Below are 18,149 nucleotides of genomic sequence, written 5' to 3' on the forward strand. Positions count from 1 at the left end.
GACACAGTTTAGAACCAACAGAGGCCATAGTATTCAATATGCTCTGACCTCTGTCGATCACCAAGTCTCTATGAGCACCCATCATTTCAAATGCAGCCAACACCAACATTTCAAAGCACTCACTCAGGCAGGAGACTTCGCAGCACCATCAACAGGGACCTAACATGGGTCTGAAGCTCCTGCCCAATGCTGAGATCTATCAGGAGCTCAGGTTAGTTTCCTAGTGGCAGAATTTTATTTCCAGCCAGACATGTACAAAACTCATTCTGAAGGTATTCAGACAAGCTATGAGAAGGTACCTGAAATTTAACAGTGACTGGTGAAAATTATAAAAGGTCTAAAACTAGAAAATGTAGAGCTTGGTTGTACAGAAAGCAATGGTGAAGATATTATCATCATAAACAATTTTAAGTAGTGTCTCAAGCTGAACAGACTTCCCAGTGCATGCCTGTAACCCCAGCACTCTGTGAATGAGCAGCACTCAAGTGACTGAGGCAAGAGGATCTTGAATCCAAGACTACCCTGGGCTATACGGTGAGTTTCAGGCCAGCCTATAACAAACAAACAACAACATTAACAAAAATAAACCAAAATGAATATGCTAACTCAAATACTTCAAACTGCCTATCCACGCCTACCCAAGCAAAACCCTCCTACTGTAAGGGTGTCTGGGTGTTAACTACCCAACTCCTTGCTGCAGGGAGACAGCACAGAACATCCACCTTCCAGGCTCCCAGCTTCTATCAATTATACAAGCTTGAAGGAAAATCAATCTGTTCCCTCTCCACAGGACGGCCCCAGCAAGCCCTCAGACCACCAGGTTCAAGGCCTGTGGTCCCCAGCTCAAGGCAGTCACTGGCTGCATTCTCATGCCGATAGATGATAACCAGTCCATGAACCTCAGTTGAACTGAGTCAGCTGCTGCCTGCAATTGGACATGACCCTACCTGACCTTCCCTTCCACCATGAGATATTTACAAGATGCCACATGTGACTGAGAAGACCGAAGAGAGCCAATTCACAGGAAGACAGGAAGGTGGATGAAAAACTGGACTACTTCCAGAGGCTAGAAAGGAGCCCCAAGGGGGACACTGCAAAAGAAAGCCCAGCCTGCCACCTAAAGCCCAGCAGGTACATTTCCCGTAGGCTACATTTCATGTAGCATCATGGGGCATTGAAGCCATGGTGGGTACCCAGCTCCAGCCCCAGCAATGGTGCTGGGGGATGCACGGCTGCCATACAGACTGTGGTAACTGCCTGAAGGGGACACAAATACATTCCCTCAACCGTCTACAGAGGACAGTGTCACCTACACTCACTTAGAACAGAACCACATTCCAAGATGAGAACGTCTTTTGCAGACACAGGATTCCCAGAGGAAGGCCCACAGATGAGGACATCTGTGCCTTGTGGTCCATGATCCTTGGCTGAGTGCCTCCGCTCTGGGGCAGGCCCCCTGCTACCTGCCCTTATGCTGCAAGAGTGAGACAAAAGTCACTGAAGATCTGGTTCCCTTCTCAGCTACCATATTTAGGCCCTGGCTTACTGTCGATGCCCATGTAGGCTTTCCAGGGGACCTTAGTCTCCAACTTTCTATCATCACACTACTAAGGTGACCACCTGGGGCTCAAGTATCCTCACACACAGCACCAGATACAGTATGAAGAGAACTCTGCATCATGGCTCCAGGTTACACAGAAGCTGCCCGAGGAAAATGCTGGCATTTCCTGCATCCAGTTTCCCCAGGCACTACCTCACACTTTCTAAACACTCTCAATCCCTAGTTTATAAGAAAGACAAATTATGTCTCCCTAGCCCTTTCAATAGAACCGGAGCAAAGCACTGGGCCTGGATAGATGACTCAGTGGTTAAGAGTACTTGCTATTCTTTCAGAGGTTCTGAGTTCCAATCCTAGTACCCATATGCTGGCTGTGTAACTCCAGTTCCAGGGAATCCAACACCCTCTTCTGGCCTCTGTGGGCACTGCATGAACATGATACACAGACATGCACATAGACAAAACATCCATACATATGAAATGATCAATAAATCTATTTTTATTTTAATTAAAAAAAAAAAAAAAAAAAAAACACTGCCACTGACCAGACCAGAAAGAGGAATACAGGATAAGGTGGCCACTTCACTTGCCCAGTTATAAGGAGCCCCTGCAGCTGCAGTAAGGCACGGTATACGGACAGGTCTGCACACTGCACCTGTCTTGGAGAAAGGCATAGGCCTGAAGAATCAGTCAGTCCTTATTATGGACTGGCTCCATGTGAAGACAAAAATAAGGAGCATCAAAAATTCTGCATCATGCTGCCAGCTAGTTATGGGAGGGAGGGGCTTCCACTAAAAGCCGCCTAGCCTGCTCTTAAAACTGCATGCATTAGAATCTGTAACCTCAGTTTTCTCGGAACACCAATACAGCCGATAGTGAGGTCTTTTGAGTCAACAAGCCACTGAGAACCAGAGCTCTAATTAAAGTCCACTTTCTCCCAGAGATCTCCTAGGAGAACGCAAGAAGAGCATACCAGCTGTGAGTGCAAACTAATCAAAGTGGAGCCTGCAGCTCTTCCAGTAGCAGCTTTAACACCTTCTGCAAAGGCCTAAATGTGGGTGCTCCCCACCCAGTATAGCAGCATTAAGAAGTGAGGCCACAGGGAGGAGATGAAGTGTGAGGACAACACCCAGAGTGTACTGAGGGCCTTTCAATAGGGAGGGGCTCCTGGCGCCATCACAAAAGAATGCAGTAGGGTGGGACCATGCAGAGGCCAGGGAAGCCCTCACCAGACAGAGTCACTGGCATCCTGATCGTAGCCTTTCAGCCTCCAGAAACACACCATAAATTTCTGTAGACTTTAAGTCGTATCATCAAAGGGGTTTTATAACAGCAGCAGAAAGGAACAGAGACACAGAAACGAAACAACCAGAATACAAGAAGCAGTCTTCTAAAAACTGTTCTGCGAGTCTGGAATTTAGAGGCAGGGGTGAGGCTTGGGGTGGGGTGGGATGGAGAAGAGCTCAGTCAAGTCCTTGCTGCACAACAATCTCAATACCCATGTAAAAAGCTGGGCACAGTGGCATGTATCTGTAATCCTGGTGCTGGGGAAGTGGAGACAGGAGGATCCCTGGGGCTCCCTGGCCAGCCAGCTTACCCTTTACCAGCAAACCCCAGGCCTCAGTAAGAGACTGTCTCAAAAGACAAGGTGAGCAGCTCCTGAGAATGACACCTGAGGTTGACCTCTGGCCTCTATATGCACGTGCACGCGCACGCGCGCGCGCGCACACACACACACACACACACACACACACACCCATACATACATGAACCATACCTGTCCATCCCAATCTCAGTCATCAAGGGACAACAACCAACCCCACTATCTAAAGGGAATACAGAGTCGAAAGCTGTTTCAGGTCTTATGAGAATGTCATTGAATGCAGAAAACCAATTCATCCTGTAATGACCACTAAATAAGACCACCAAGATACTTTAACCAGCTTCTTAGTTCTTCACAAATACTATCCCTGATGTGATTTGTAAAAAAGATACAACTAGTCATAGATCTTATTTTTAACACACACGAATGTTACCTACAGGTAAGCTTCGTGACTTCTTTTCTAAGTACACAGTATCAGCAAGAGTTGGGAATGGATGAAATGCTGAGCAGTGCTTTGTGGGAGATCCTGAGCTGCTCAGAGCACTGGACGACAGAAAAGTGTGGGCCTGCCATCTCGCTTCATTTGTTTTCATCATTCCAGTGTCCCTCAGGTGTCCATTTTTATGTTCTCAGGAAGTAAGTAGAGAGGTGCTGAGGAGAAGCACTAAGTTTCACCCAAATTTCCAAATTAACATGGTTCAGCAGGCACTCACTCGGTTCTTTCAACTCAGCGTTCCACAACCAGCAAAGGGAGTTCAGAGAAGGTTTTAAACATACCTACTATGCAATGCACACAGTGCAAAAACCAGAGGTCCCAGGAAGGCTAAACTAGGATAGCCAAGACCCATGGTAACACTGTGTGTAGCAGGAGAGGGCAACAAAGGGCAGGGTCGGAGCCTCTGCAGCTAGACATGACGAGATCATAGCCACAAAGACTGCAACAGCAAGGCCAACTCTCTCCCTCCATTCTGGGCCTTGTCTCTACAGGTCAGGTACCTTAGGCAGCAAGCATCATGCCCTGCTCTTCAGACTCAGCCAGTGCAGCTCTTCTGGGGAAACATCTTCAAATGTATACAGCACTTCTGGGAACATCTATGATCTGCCCATCCCCTCTCATGGCAAAAATCACTCCATCCCGGAAGTACCTGCCACCCCTCCTGCCTGGCCTGGAAGTCCCACACATGTAGAGATGATGACTAGACTTATCTGGGCCCCAAGCACCCAGAATTAGGCTGCCCACTGAGAAGCATGTGCGGGTCACAGATTCCAGTTCCTAGCTTGCCTCCGAAGCACTGTCCAACCTCAACCTAGGCAGTTATTTGATGGCAGGCAATACTGGTTTCCTCACCCACACAATGGAATGATGGCGTTCCAGCTCACTTCACAAGGTTATCACGCCACATAAATGTAATAACTGGAAAGCACAATTCAGAACGAACTTGCTATTCATTCTAGTCCTTTAAAAGCACAGCGGTGTTTGACTTAGAGTAAGCAAGTAATCAATGCTGATTTATGATCACTATAAGTTTTAAACACCTACGGTTAAACAGAGCCAGTTCTTCAGTTGGAGCAGCTCTCGGTCTTGCATAGACCAGCTCTGGAGGCGGCATGCATCTGCACACCTGTCCACATACGACCTGCCCCCACTGCCGGGCGCTGCAATTATGGCCTTTCTGTTCCAGCACCAAGCTGTGCTCAATGGTTCCTAATGATTCGAGTATTGAGTTTTCTGTGTCAAATACATACCAGGAGTTCATTCTTAAATTTCAATATCATTAATCATCTAACATTCAGCATCTCAGAACTCAGAAATTTGCATTTCTACAATGGGGGCTTTGAAAGAAGGACACAAATGCAAATGCTCCCCAAACTGTGTAAGAATTTTCAGAAAATTGCCAAAACAAACCATCAGCACACCATTGACAGCGAATATTCTGAGCTCTTCCTAGTGACAGAGTATTCGTGATTTTTAAAAGACAAAACACAATTTGAGTTGAAAAAATGTTGAAAAAAAAATAGGTTGAAAAATAAGTCCTTATGTCTCCATGATTTCCAGAACAAATCTTGACTGATTAAGATCCCAGATAATCACAGCATGGAGAAGCCAGGGTGGCGACAACTTAAGAGCTGCACACACTGCTGGGGAGGCGGCTGGGAAGATGCCAGCAAGATGCATGTGCTAGGAGCTGGGCAGGAGGCAGCAAGATGTACACAGAGCATTCTGGAAGCCTTTCCTTCAGAAAGCAGGCTGAAGCACTCTCGGGATTAACACACTCCCACCCAACTCTGGTCCACTGCCTGAGGCATCTCACATCCTTCTCCAGAGCCCGGGATGCACGCACGCACGCACGCACGCACGCACGCACAGAAGAAATAGTCACTTTTCCATGACCCTAGCCAGCTCAGTCCTGTTCCCCACTGTCCAAAGCCTCAGAGTGGCTACCTCCTGGTGCCTGTCCAGGAATGAAGCTGTTCCTCTCTGGCTGACTATGCTACATGAGGCTATCTCCTTGCTTACACCCCTAGACCTCCTGTGGCTCCCCTAACTGCCTGTACACCTGTCCTGCAGACCTATTGACATCAGCCATGGTCTACGGTTGTGGGAAGAAGAAGGCTGAGTGAGGAGACGCCAGCCCACCGTCCAGGGAGCAGCATGTAACAGGCACACAGGTAAAGCCACGGAATATATGGCAACATCTAGATTAACAGAAATGGGCTGAGTTTAAGTTAAAAGCTAGTTAGTGGTAGGCCTGAGCTAATGGCCAAGCAGTTTTAAATATTAGCCTATATGTGTTTATTTGGGTCTGAGCGGCTGTAAAAACACAAAGATACAGGAGCCGGGTGAACACAGGAAAATTTCAACTACATATGCTGGTCTCTTACACCAGGCCTCACTCAAGAGTCTGCAACTTACCTGCTACCAGCAACCCAGAACTCACATCTGTATGTACCACAGTCCACAAAATTCATTCTCTACCCTACTGTGCAGTATTCCTGAAACATACACATTGCCGAGCACCGTGTAAAAGCTACAAAAAAAAAGTTCCTTTATGATATAAGCACATTACCATTTAATTTCTTAATTACTATATAATAACCTTGGCAGCCAAACTGGTTGAAATAAATAAGACTCAAGATCATACCAAGTATGCATCTTTAATCCCAGCACTCAGAGGCAATGAACAAGAGAATCCCTATGAGTTCAAGGGCAGCCTGGTCTACAGAGTGAGTTCCAGGCCAACCAGGGCTGTACAGTAAGACCTGTCTTCAGAACATCAACAAACAAACAAAAAACAACAACAAGGTGAAGACTAGAGCACAGGGATGGAAGGAACCTCAGTCCAGGCCAAGGGCAGAGAGCCTCTTTTTGGAGACTGTCATTATGTTGTGTTGACACAGTCTTCAGCTCCTCCCATGTATTCTTTCAGACCAACAGATTTTATTAAACTACAAAATGGACCACTGATCTTGGATTACACATGCTTCCCTCAAAGCGGTTTAACTTTATCTGTAACCCGACACTGGCCAGGCCTTTCACTAAGACCTAGGGAGAGATAGGAAAACAGAAAGAAGGATCCAGGCTCTGCCTGACTGACTTCCTATCTGAGGCCATCAGCTAGGTCACCATGGATGGCTCCTAGCAGATACCTACTTTCTCTAAGCAGAGACCTTCAAACAAGGAAGTTCAAATACACTATAGACACAGGGTAGTATCAAAACTGAATGAGTGGATGATCGGGTGACAATGCCTGGGTTTCCTGGTAACCAGCCAGCTACCAATATCTAGGTGTAGTTTAACATCCAGAAAGAGACGAGCAGTTATGGAAGGGAAATGGACAGGAAATAGAATGGCTGCTTGTTCTTCCAGTGGACCTCAGGCACATCAGTCCTCACACCGCTATTTACAGGGGACCTGCCTCACAGTCAGAGGTCTAAGAGCTGAGTTCACCACAGCCTGCCTAGGCATATCCCAACAGTGAGGGCTTCAGTGCAGGAGGAGACCAGCAACACCATTCAGAACCTCCTTCCACGACGTCTTCACAGACTGAACCAACCCAAGCCCTTTCCTCAGGCTGCTCACAGCACTGGAAACAGTTATTTAGAGCAATAAATCCCAACAGCTAGGCGGCTTTTACGTCAGAGAGCCAGGGCCTGGCTCTAGCAAAGTCCAGAAAGAACAGCAATAAAATCATAACGCAGGCCTCACCCAGCACCACAGGGAGTTTAAAGGAAAACAGGAGAGAGGAGTTATACACAGCAAATAAAAAGGCCACTTCATCACCAGGCCAAAGCCAAGCTGCCCTGCCAATGTGAGAGAGGACCCAAAGGCCACAGGACTCCTCCAGGGCCTAATGTGCAACCAGTACTGCGCCAGGCCACACAGGAGCAGCCAGGAGTGAGCCAGGCAGTCCAGGGCATGGGACCAGAGAGAAGACACTGGGGTCACAGAAAAAGGAAGACAGACAACTATGAGACAGTGACAAGGCCCAGCAGGACTATCCTGGTTCCCTAGCTTTGTCCCAGCACAGTCAGGAGTTTCCTGTTCCAGACAGCAAACTAAGGGTTGGGGAGCTCTGTGTAAGAGGCTGTAATGAACCTGTGTAAGTCTTCAAACTCAATCCCCAATATTAAAACTCCCCAGTATTAAAAATCAATGAATTAGATAACTATTCATTCTCTTTCTTCCCGACATCCACTAAATTCAAAATACAAATAAACTGTGGAAGGATTCAAAGGCAATGCCTCACAATGAGAAAAGCCCAGAAGACTTAACACACCTGAAACTGCAGGGCCAAGAGGCAAGTATGTATCACCTCTGGCCTAGGCACAGAGCCAGCTCCCTTCTTGGCCATTCAGGGCTGTAGTGTGCCATGTGGAGGGCACTTGTTATATGGCTGCAGAAAATAATCTGCAGAAGACCAGAGGGCTAGAGAGGCGGGAGTCTCAGCAAGCTCCAAGCCCTGAACAAACAGCCCAGCCACAGACATGCAAGCATTCTGAGGAAAAGAATGGTCTCACCAGGCAGCTCTATCTGACCCACTGCAAGACAGAGAGGCACACACAACTTGACACAAGGGGAAGAGCCACCTAGAAACCCAAGGATAGATAAACAAGCAGATTGAGCACTTGCCTGATGTGCAAGAGGTCCCAAATTTGATCCTCAACAAAGGGAGGGAGGGAAGGAGGGAGGGAGGGAGGAATGAGCATTGATGGGTAAAATTCACCACACAAAGGGCAAAGACTGTCTGAGGGAGAAAGCTAGAATGCAGCTGACCCTGTTTATGAGGCTAAGGCTTGAAGAAGGTGGCTGGGAAAAGTCGGAGGTAAGTAGATGGGGCAAGAGCCATTAGCCAAAAATAGGCGAGTATTTTACAGAACAAAATAAACACTGTACTCTAGTAAGGGAGCTCATTAATCACAAGAATAGTCATTAATTTTTAATTAAGCGCTGGGGGAAAAACACTGAAATATATAGAAAAAGTGATTAATAATGTTAAAAGACTATACCAAAAATATAACTACAATAGAACATTTTGCTTTTCTTAGAAATCAAGATGCCAAGAGTAGAGTCGATCCTGACATAAAAACTCAATTGAGTTCATTGATATAGGTAACATTTAGGGAGAATGTACAAATATTCTTGTACATAACTAGGTCATGCATATGTATGAGAAAATTTTAAACACAGTACTACGATATACTTGCAAACTTCTTTAGATCAACAACATAGTAACAAGAGCACACTTTTCCTCAAATGCCTGGGTAGTGTCCAAGATCTGATTGTATCTGTATCAGGTCACACAGTATGTACCCCATTTAAACAGCAAAGACAACGCAGTTATTTTCTTCAGCATGCTAGCAGAAATCAAACAGAATCTGCCCAGTGCCAGAGTGGTGATGGTAGGAACTACGCCTCCTTACACACCTCGGTTAGGAAGTTCAGTTAGACAACATTCCAGAGCAATTTCAGTCATCCTTAGGACATTTCCAATCTGTGTGTCTGCCGACCCAGCTCCAGCTTTTCAGACGTTATCCAGTGGAGATACTTATGATAAGATATTGTACATAATATATTCCTAGTAATTGTGTGATGTCAACTTGGGGTTACCATGAACACTGCCATAACCACATAAAGACCCATCACAAACTGTCAGAGGAATGTTAGGTTTACGTGCACACTGACATCAAGATTTCACAATACACTAACATGTAAAAACATCTAACATACTACCTTGCATACAACTGTGGACACATTTCACTACATGCTCACACACAGAAGATATACACCTCCATCTCACTGCAGAGTAGGAGACATACCTAAATACCAATATCTGCTGTACACATTTCAGTATACACAGCTAAACTTTTTCCTACAATCACCATAAACCATTTCTTTAGAACAATCAATACATGAACAACTGAATCAATAAAACCCTCCTACCTAAATAAAGCCTGGAACCCTGCCCTCTGAAGTTCTCAGACAAAGTGATGATGCCCCAGAGAAGTATGTGTAACCATTCTGCTCTCAGCAGTCCTGGAGGAAAGGGTCTAGACCCTAAGCCTCTGCCTCTACCCAATGGAGCAGGCTCAGAGGCAGGCTGACAGAGCCTCAAGCAGCCTCCTGTGTGTGCCCAAGACAGATACTGACACCTAGAGCTCTAGAGACTACATGGTGCACTGGAAGTAGCCAAGCGCAGCTCAAAGTTCCGCAGGAGGTCAGGCAGGGCTCTCACATTTATCATGGTTCATACGTTGCTACTTTCTAAGTCCACATCCCATATGTATTTGTTAAGACCCAAGCACGCAGTTTCTAATCCTGTTCTGACCTTACAGCTCTTTGATCTTAGACTAGTCCTTTGTCCCAGCATTCCCAAATGCATCTAGGACTAGTGAGAATCAGAAAGGCTCCTGAAGTGTTTAATATGGCACCAAAGAAAGCAAACTAAGACACTGGATTGGCTGTGTGGAACCAAGGCTTCACCCCCCCTAGGGTCATCACAGCAGCACTGCCCCTCACTTGCCCTGACAAGAATCTCACTCTGCAAGTTACCTGCTGGTATTTATCTATCACCTACACAAACATAATTCTTTTTCCTGGCATCAAGGACACTGTCTTCCATTATAGTAGGCAAGTAAAGCCAGGGGCATCCTCTGACTCTCCAGTAGGTCTACACCAGCCCCTTGAGCCCAAAGACAAGAACCCCCAGCTGCTGAGCCTTGATGATGCTGCAAACCAACAACACTGCCCCAGGAGAGCAAACTCTGAAACGGAACAAGCAGGCTGCAGCGGCAGCAGCAACACATCTGTAAAGAGGAGCACTGGGAACCAAAGATGCAGGCCTTACCTGGATGGCTTTGGGAGCTCATTGCTAGCAGTGTCGGCGCCTGAAGTTCAAAACGGCTCAAAACGTCCACGTAAACAGTAGCTCCAACCAGCTGCAAACTTCCACCAGCACATGCAAGTAAAAAACTGAGGCGGCTCGGGTCCCAGCTGCGTGAACTCGAAGTCTCACTGGCGGGGTCTTGTAAACCAAGTAATCCACAAGAAGAGCAGAAGTTGTCACCTGGCCTTGCAGAGATGAACCTGCATGGTCAGAGAAGAGAAAGGAGCCCTCAGTTGGGATGGGAACACTGAATCTGGACACCACCACCTAACTAAGGAAATAGGTTTGCACTCTCTTCTTTGTTTATAAACCCAGGAATTGGAAAAAGCAATTCACAGTAAACAATTTCTATCAGCATGAACTGAGGTTTGTCAAAAATCACATGTGAGCAAAACACACTGGTGAGCAATGTTCCTCATCACCGATGACATCACAGAATAGCTACGCAGTTGGCTGGGCTGTGGAACTGTTACACTCATGACAGACACCCAGCAGTACTCCTGACCTCCGCCCACCAGATGCCAGTAGCATCAGCCAATTATGACAACCAAAAATGTCTCAGGGAGGGCAAAATCAACCTCAGCTGAAAGTCTTATCTAGAGATATCAACCACCATTCCAGAAACTTCCCCGCCATCAGGTTATTGAGGAAGTAGTACAGAACCTTACACTGATACAGATATATTTCAAGCTCCACAGGGAAACGCCACTGTCCCACCTTGCCTTTCCATTGACAAGCGCCCATCCAGACTTCTCTGCACACAGCTGCTACCATAAAATTTAGTTCAAATAACTCCAGTTATCTCCCTGTGCTCGTCTTTATAACTACATTTCCCAGGTTTATAAGGAATGCATGGCCAGGCAGAAGAGCATCTGCCGGGTACCTGGGTAGCCTCTCCCAAGAGGCAGGTGCTAGGTAACATCCACACTCAGACCCTTCCTGCTGGACTTACCGTTCTCAGCCTTTTGCCCACAGGAACCACTGCCCAGATGGCATCCTAGTCCCGCCATTCTAGCCACTTTCTCAGGTCACTCTACACCACTTGGTAAATGCTTGGAAGGGTTTGAAAAGAATGCAGGTTTTAGGGCACTGTCGAAAGCCCTGGATTTAGTAGATTCTCCCCCTGATTCTACCCACTACACAGACTCTTCTACAACCCAGTCACACTTCAGAGACAAGCCAATGAATGTCAACCCAATACTACCTGACTGATGCTGGCTCCAGTACCTACTGAGCCATCTGTCTATATCTATTTCTTTCTTTAAGAATGTGATGAATCACGGGTTGGGGATTTAGCTCAGTGGTACAGCACTTGCCTAGCAAGCACAAGACCCTGGGTTCGATCCTCAGCTCCACAAAAAAAAAAAAAAAAGAGAATGTGATAAATCTTTTTTTCTTTTTTTTTGAGAGTGTCTCACTATATAGACCAGGCTGGCCCCTGAACTCAAAGAGATTGGCTTTCCTCTGCCTCTCAAGTGCTAGAATTAAAAGCATTCAATACCATGCCTGGCTTATGAATCCTTTTATTAAGCAAGTCAAGTATTTTCCCCAGCTGCTTGTAGCTAATCAGCTCATCATGTCAAGGACTGTCTCTAAATGCAGGCTATTCAAGGTGGTTTCCAGCTTTACACTATTGTCTACAACTATGTGTCCCTTATCTTTACGACACGTGACCTATACCCAAGAGCACCATGACTTTTATCCACGGGTTTAGAACTTTACTCCTCTCAGTCAGGATAGCACTTCTTTAAAGGGAAGCCGGCATTACAATTCTGCAAACCCTGTGACTCTGGGCAATTTTGCAACTATCCTGCGCAAAGACATGTCTTGACTAGGGTATAAAAGTCTCAAGTCACAACCATCCATCCAGTAACACTGTTGTGTCCCTTGGCATCATGGAATGTCCTAAGCCCAGCTACCCTAGAGTTCCTATCTATATAACTTTTAGGCCTGGGTATTGCTGATGTCATTTTCTTCTGCCTACATGCTATCATGTCTTCTCTTTAGTCTGGAAATTTAAAAATATTGTCAGACGTGTGCCGCTAAGTGTCTCTTGATTCGTTTTGCTCACAGCAAGACCCTTTGAATACATTTCCATCTTCTTGCTCTGGAAAATGCTCAGTCACCCTTGATTATTTTTATTCAACTCATTCTGGCTTCTTGAGAGATTCTATACTGCTGCTGGACTCTCTCCACAGATCCCACCCCTCTTGCCTCAGACACATCTGTTGTTTATTCTGCATTCCCAGGCGGCCTCTCTGGTACATTCTGCACATGACTGCTGAGATCTTCCACAGTATCAGCTTTCTTCACTGTGGTCATGATGCCATTTAAGTAAGCTTTAAACATTGTTCTCCACTACTTCCCTTGAGTACTTTCATTTGGCCTGATCCTCTTCCTAGTCACCCCACCCCTACCCCACACACCCTCATTTCTTGAGCCATATCTAACCAAACTTCAAAAAAGCTTTCTTCTAACTAACGACAGGAATCATGTTCTAAGCTGTGTTCTTTGGTAATCTGGAACACCTTGTTGCTGGACTCCACATGAAGACTGTGGTTTCTCCTCAAAGAACAGCCCCTCCAGAGCGCTATCCAAGCCCACCTTGCCCTTCCTACAGGACAGGTCAGCTTCCCAGGATCATAGCTCCCACCCAAGGCTTCCAGCAAGCTCTCTAAGCACCACTGATGGGGAGGAGCCCCTTCTAACAAAACCCAAGAGTTTCTGTTGAGACACAATACATATGTTCTGGGAGGACTCATACTTGGCAAAACTAAACACTAGAAACCAGGGCTTAGAAGAAGAATGAGGTTCATAACCAATACACTACAAAAATATATAATGAAAACATTATCACAGTTTTAAAAGACACTTAAATAGTCCTAACAAAAAGTATAATAAATGAAGAATTTTAAGATTTAAAAACAGTGACAACAATTTAAAGAGAAGGATAAAGAGAAAATGTTTCTGAGTTTGAGAATCAAGGACAACTAAGCCCACTCTCACCTGTATCTGCAACCTTGTCAAACTGTCCAGACACCCCACTAAGGGGTAGAGCTTGTCAAATTTAAAAAGAGTAATTTTTTGTACCAGATAGAAAGAACCACCATGAGGTAGGACTGGGAATGGTCTAGAGACAGGTCATTCAATTTTTGTAACATCAGTGTTCCCCAAGCATCAGAGGCTCAGCAATTGCTGCCTATAAGAACACATTTTCAGCATAGGTACATAATGATATTCAAGTCAGTAATAGACTACACACAGCAAACACAGCGGTGGTCACATTAAAAAGGATCACCATGTGACACTGTTGTCATCTTAGCCTGTGCAATAGTCACACAACGGCAATGATGACAACACTACTACTTACTGTGTAAGTTCCTTCATCGAGCTGAACTTGACTATGACGTCACAAGATGGGGAAAAGTGCTACCACACAACCATGCTGCTTAAGCACCACTGTCCCTGACTCCACTTAGAATCCCCCAAGAGATGATGAGGAACCCCTCTGTGTCTGTGAGGGCCCTTCTAGAAGGAGGAACTGAGCACGAAGTGCCATCTTGAGTAAAGGAAGCACCATCCCATACATTGAGAGATCCAGAGAATGACAGAGGAAACTGGAAAAGCCTGCCCAACACCAGCAGACCTTCCTCTGCTTCCTAGCCCACATGACCTGACCTGCTGTGCTCTACCACGCCCTCCCCACTGATCAACTGAATCCTCTGAAATCACAAGCCAATGTCTATCTCCTTTCCCTTGGATCTCTCAAAAACATCTGGTCACAACAATGACAAAAGTAACTACTACCCAAACACTAACCAAGAGCAAGCTGGCAAGGAGACATCAGCATCAGACAAAACAAACATTAGGTCAAGTTATCAACAGGATGCAGAGGCCCAGTTCCTAATGGCAGAAGGACCAGTAAGTTGAACAGTAAATGAAAAACACACTTTACACTAGAAGCAAAACTAAGAAAAGCATGAAGGAAATTGGCCCGTCTACCATTACAGATGAGGATCTCAATGCTTGTTCTCGGGACTGTTACAACAGCAGATAGAAAACTAGCAGGATGCTAGAATACACACACCTTAAGGTAACTCAGTGACATTTACACATTACTACACAAAAGCAGTGGGGTGTACTTTCTTGTAGTAGGAATCTTAAAGAGTCTTGTTAATAAAATCAAACCTGAGGCCAGTTATTGGGGTGAACGCGGAAAGATCAGAGAAGCAGAACAAGCCACAGCCACCTCACCTTGCCAGTTCCTCAGCTGATCCTGTTTCCTCAGACTAGAAACCTCTGTGTCCTCATCCGGAATGAATCTCATCTGAATTGCTGCCCCAAAGCCTAAAAGCTTCCCCAACCAAATGCTTCTAGTTTCTGATCCTCACGCCTTATATACCTTTCTGCTTTCTACCATCACTCCCTGGGATTAAAGGCTTGCTTTCTGGGATTAAAGGCATGAGTCACCCTGCTTGGCTATATCCTTGAACAAATGGATTTCTGCCTCTGGAATGCTAGGATTAAAGGCGTGTGCTACCACTGCCTATCCTCTATGTTTAATATTGTAGCTATTCTGTCTCTGACCCCAGATAAGTTTATTAGGGTGCACAATATTTTGGGGAACACAATACCACACTTTGTTCACTGGCCTTTAACATACAGAACAGGAACAGAAGCAGAACACCTTTAGGCCCATAAAACAAGTACCATTAGGTTTAAAAGGACTCAAGTCACATAAATAAACTTATTTTACTAATGGAATTAATTTAAAAATCAGTAAAAACAGAAAGATATCTTAAAATCCCAAAACGTTTGCACACAACATGATGCATTTCAGTTCCCCACACACCTGTGATAGCAGCATTTGGAAAGTGGAGGCAGGAGATTCGGCAGTTCAAGGTCATCCTCAACTACATAGAGTCAGGGAGCAGGCTGGGCTACATGAAACTCTGTCTCAAAGTATAAAATAAAACATTTCATGAATGAAGAATCTGGAAGGCACTTTGCAATGAATGAAAATGGAAACATAAAACATCAAAATATGAAATGCCAAAGGGGAAATTCTCCACACTGAATCCCTGTGTTAGAAAAGAGTCTTGAGTCAGTGATGGTAGACTTCACTTAGAAATTAGACAAGAACAAAACAAAACTCCAAATAAACAATAAGACAAGAGCAAAGAATAGAAATCAATTCAATGAAAAAAAGGAAGAATAAGGCCAAGCACAGTGGGGTACACCTGTGACTCAGACATTGGGGGACTGAGGAAGGAAGCCAGCAAACTCAAGTCTGTACTACAGTGAGCCCCATCAAGAACACAGAAGGGAAGACAGGGGAAAATGAACGTGACTGGCAAAGCTTTAGCCAGACTAACGATGAAAACTGAAAATTCGCACTACCAAGAAGAGGGGATGAACACAGACCATACAAACAGTTAAAAAACAAAAACAAAAAAAATGAGATAGCATCATTGACAACTTTATGGCAAGGACTTACATAAAATTAACAGGAGCCTTGAAAGACCTAAATATCAGTTATTCGAGAGGACAGACACATAGCACGGCACAGCTTCTGGGTCCCAGATCCATCAAGGGGCCCATCTGCAACTGTTGCCATTGTGGGGGTCTGCCTGCTGGTGGCACTTGGCTCCCTCCTCTTCTCCATGTTAGCTCACATTCAGTGCAGAGGAGCCCTTATCTTTGCTTTTGGTCACTAGCATTAATGGAGACAGGTAAATATCTCTTTCTTCCTTGCAATATGCTAACAATCCAGTGTAACCAACTTCCTCGGCTCTGTCCACTGGAGCTCCATTAAGTCAGCTGCTCATGTTTCCCTGACTTGTTTCCCATCTTTTTTGTCAAACATGTGTTTACATCAAGTTAGTACTGACCCTGAGGTCCCAAGCTAACCACTGCAAGGTTTCTGAAGTTGCCCTTTCCTCTTTTTTAACGCCTTTCTCCAACAGTGAGAACCCTGGCTCCTATAGTATACAATTTCTTGGTTATGTTCTCCTATACTCATAAGGAGTTTCAAAAGCCCTCCACACAATGAACAAGCTCATGAGGAGACAGTACCATGTACTCAACACTGTGCTTCTGTCCTCAGCCTTCTGGTGTCCACCCAGCCCCTCTTCCAGAGCTGTCCATTCATCACTTCAGGACAGAAGGCTGTGCCTCTGCAGGAGAGCAAGCTCTAATGCCAGGGTGTTATGTTCCATTTGGGGTTTTCCATTCTGGCAGGTCTAAGAGTAAGAAATAAAAACATATGGCTGATACTAGTGGTGCTCACCTTTAATCTCAGCACTTAGGAGGCAGAGACAGATCTCTGTGAATTCAAAGCCAGTCTAGTCTGCATGGCCAGTTCCAGGTCAGCCTGAGCTACATAGTGAGACCCTGTCTCAAAAAGTAAATAAAAATAAAATACAAATTCAGTAGAAAAGTATCTACAAATGTAATTTTAAATTGAAGATTCTTGAAGTTTCCACATAGGTTTCTCTTGCTGAAGGCAAGTTTTTATATTGTGGAATCTGATGCAAACACAAAGCAAAGCAAATAGTACAATGAACCCAAGGCACCAACTTCAACAATCATGAGCACTCTGCCATTCTTGCTTCATCCACATCTCCTTTTCCATACACTGAGATGCCCAAAATCAACTGTAAATAGCTGCAAGTGGGTTCATCTATCACCTACTATGGGTTTGCTGGTGTGGGTTTTGTTGATGATGTTTGTTAATGCACTGCCAAAGGCATGATGGAAACTAGCTTCAGTGCCATCCTCTCAGAGCTGTTATCAGCAAGAAGGTTTTCAGAAGATTTCACCTTCCATGGGAGAGAGGCAGAGCCTACGGAGTCTTGATCAGGTCAAAATCTGGTGGGGGCTGGAACAGGCTGCTATGACAGGCTGCTATTACAAGATGGCTGAAGATGGTCTCTATAGCTGGAAACTCTGCCTCGCATTAAGTCACACGTCAACCTCTGGAGTTCCTTCTTGGCCAAAAGACAGTCACTCCCCAGAGCCACTACAGACTGTTTCAGAGCCAGGCTGGGCCTGGACCCATGAGCCTAAGAGAAAGACAAAAAATCTGGATGCAGAGGCAGAGGACTAAGGACGACTAGAAATGAGGAGACTGATGAGCCAGGTCCAGAAACAATGTGCAAGCCATTTGACACAGATAAGGGGAACCAGACCAAGGTAGGTCAGAAGACAGTGTGTAGGCCCGCTGGCCCAGGGTACTCCAGGCACCAAACAGATGAAAAGACCATGTCTGTAAGAGCCAAAGAAAAGGTGAGTAATTCTGATTTACAAGTGCCTTCAGGACAACAGTGACAGGCGTAGCCATCCCACTAACTGCAGTCTGGGCACAAACTTTTACAAAGCCATCTCTTTCTGTATTTCCACTCAGGCTACATACAGAAAAAGTAGCACTGCGGCTTTATGTGCTAAGTTACCTGAGTTCCTCCCTTCTGCAACTTGGAAATTCTGAAATTCTAGTTGGCTTGACTTCACATGAAACAAAAAACCTTCCAATGAGCAAAAGTCTTAGAAGCTATAAATCTTTAAGAGGATTTCTTTTAAAATTCTTTATGAAGCTACCAAAAAG

At 45.3% G+C, this 18,149-nt stretch overlaps 1 protein-coding gene across 11 annotated transcripts in view; it reads right to left on the minus strand.

Moving 5' to 3' along the window:
• Hdac4 (histone deacetylase 4) overlaps positions 1 to 18,149 on the minus strand; it is a 270,698-nt gene that overhangs the window by 225,965 nt on the left and 26,584 nt on the right. For all 11 annotated transcript variants that reach the window (XM_036172953.1, XM_036172943.1, XM_036172952.1 and 8 more), the window contains exon 2: positions 10,508 to 10,746. In XM_036172953.1, the coding sequence (XP_036028846.1) occupies positions 10,508 to 10,529 (22 nt within the window). In that variant the 5' untranslated portion in view covers positions 10,530 to 10,746. The remainder of the gene's footprint in view (positions 1 to 10,507; positions 10,747 to 18,149) is intronic.

Source organism: Onychomys torridus, chromosome 23 (genome assembly GCF_903995425.1).
Source record: "Onychomys torridus chromosome 23, mOncTor1.1, whole genome shotgun sequence".
NCBI classification, from domain to species: Eukaryota; Metazoa; Chordata; class Mammalia; order Rodentia; family Cricetidae; genus Onychomys; species Onychomys torridus.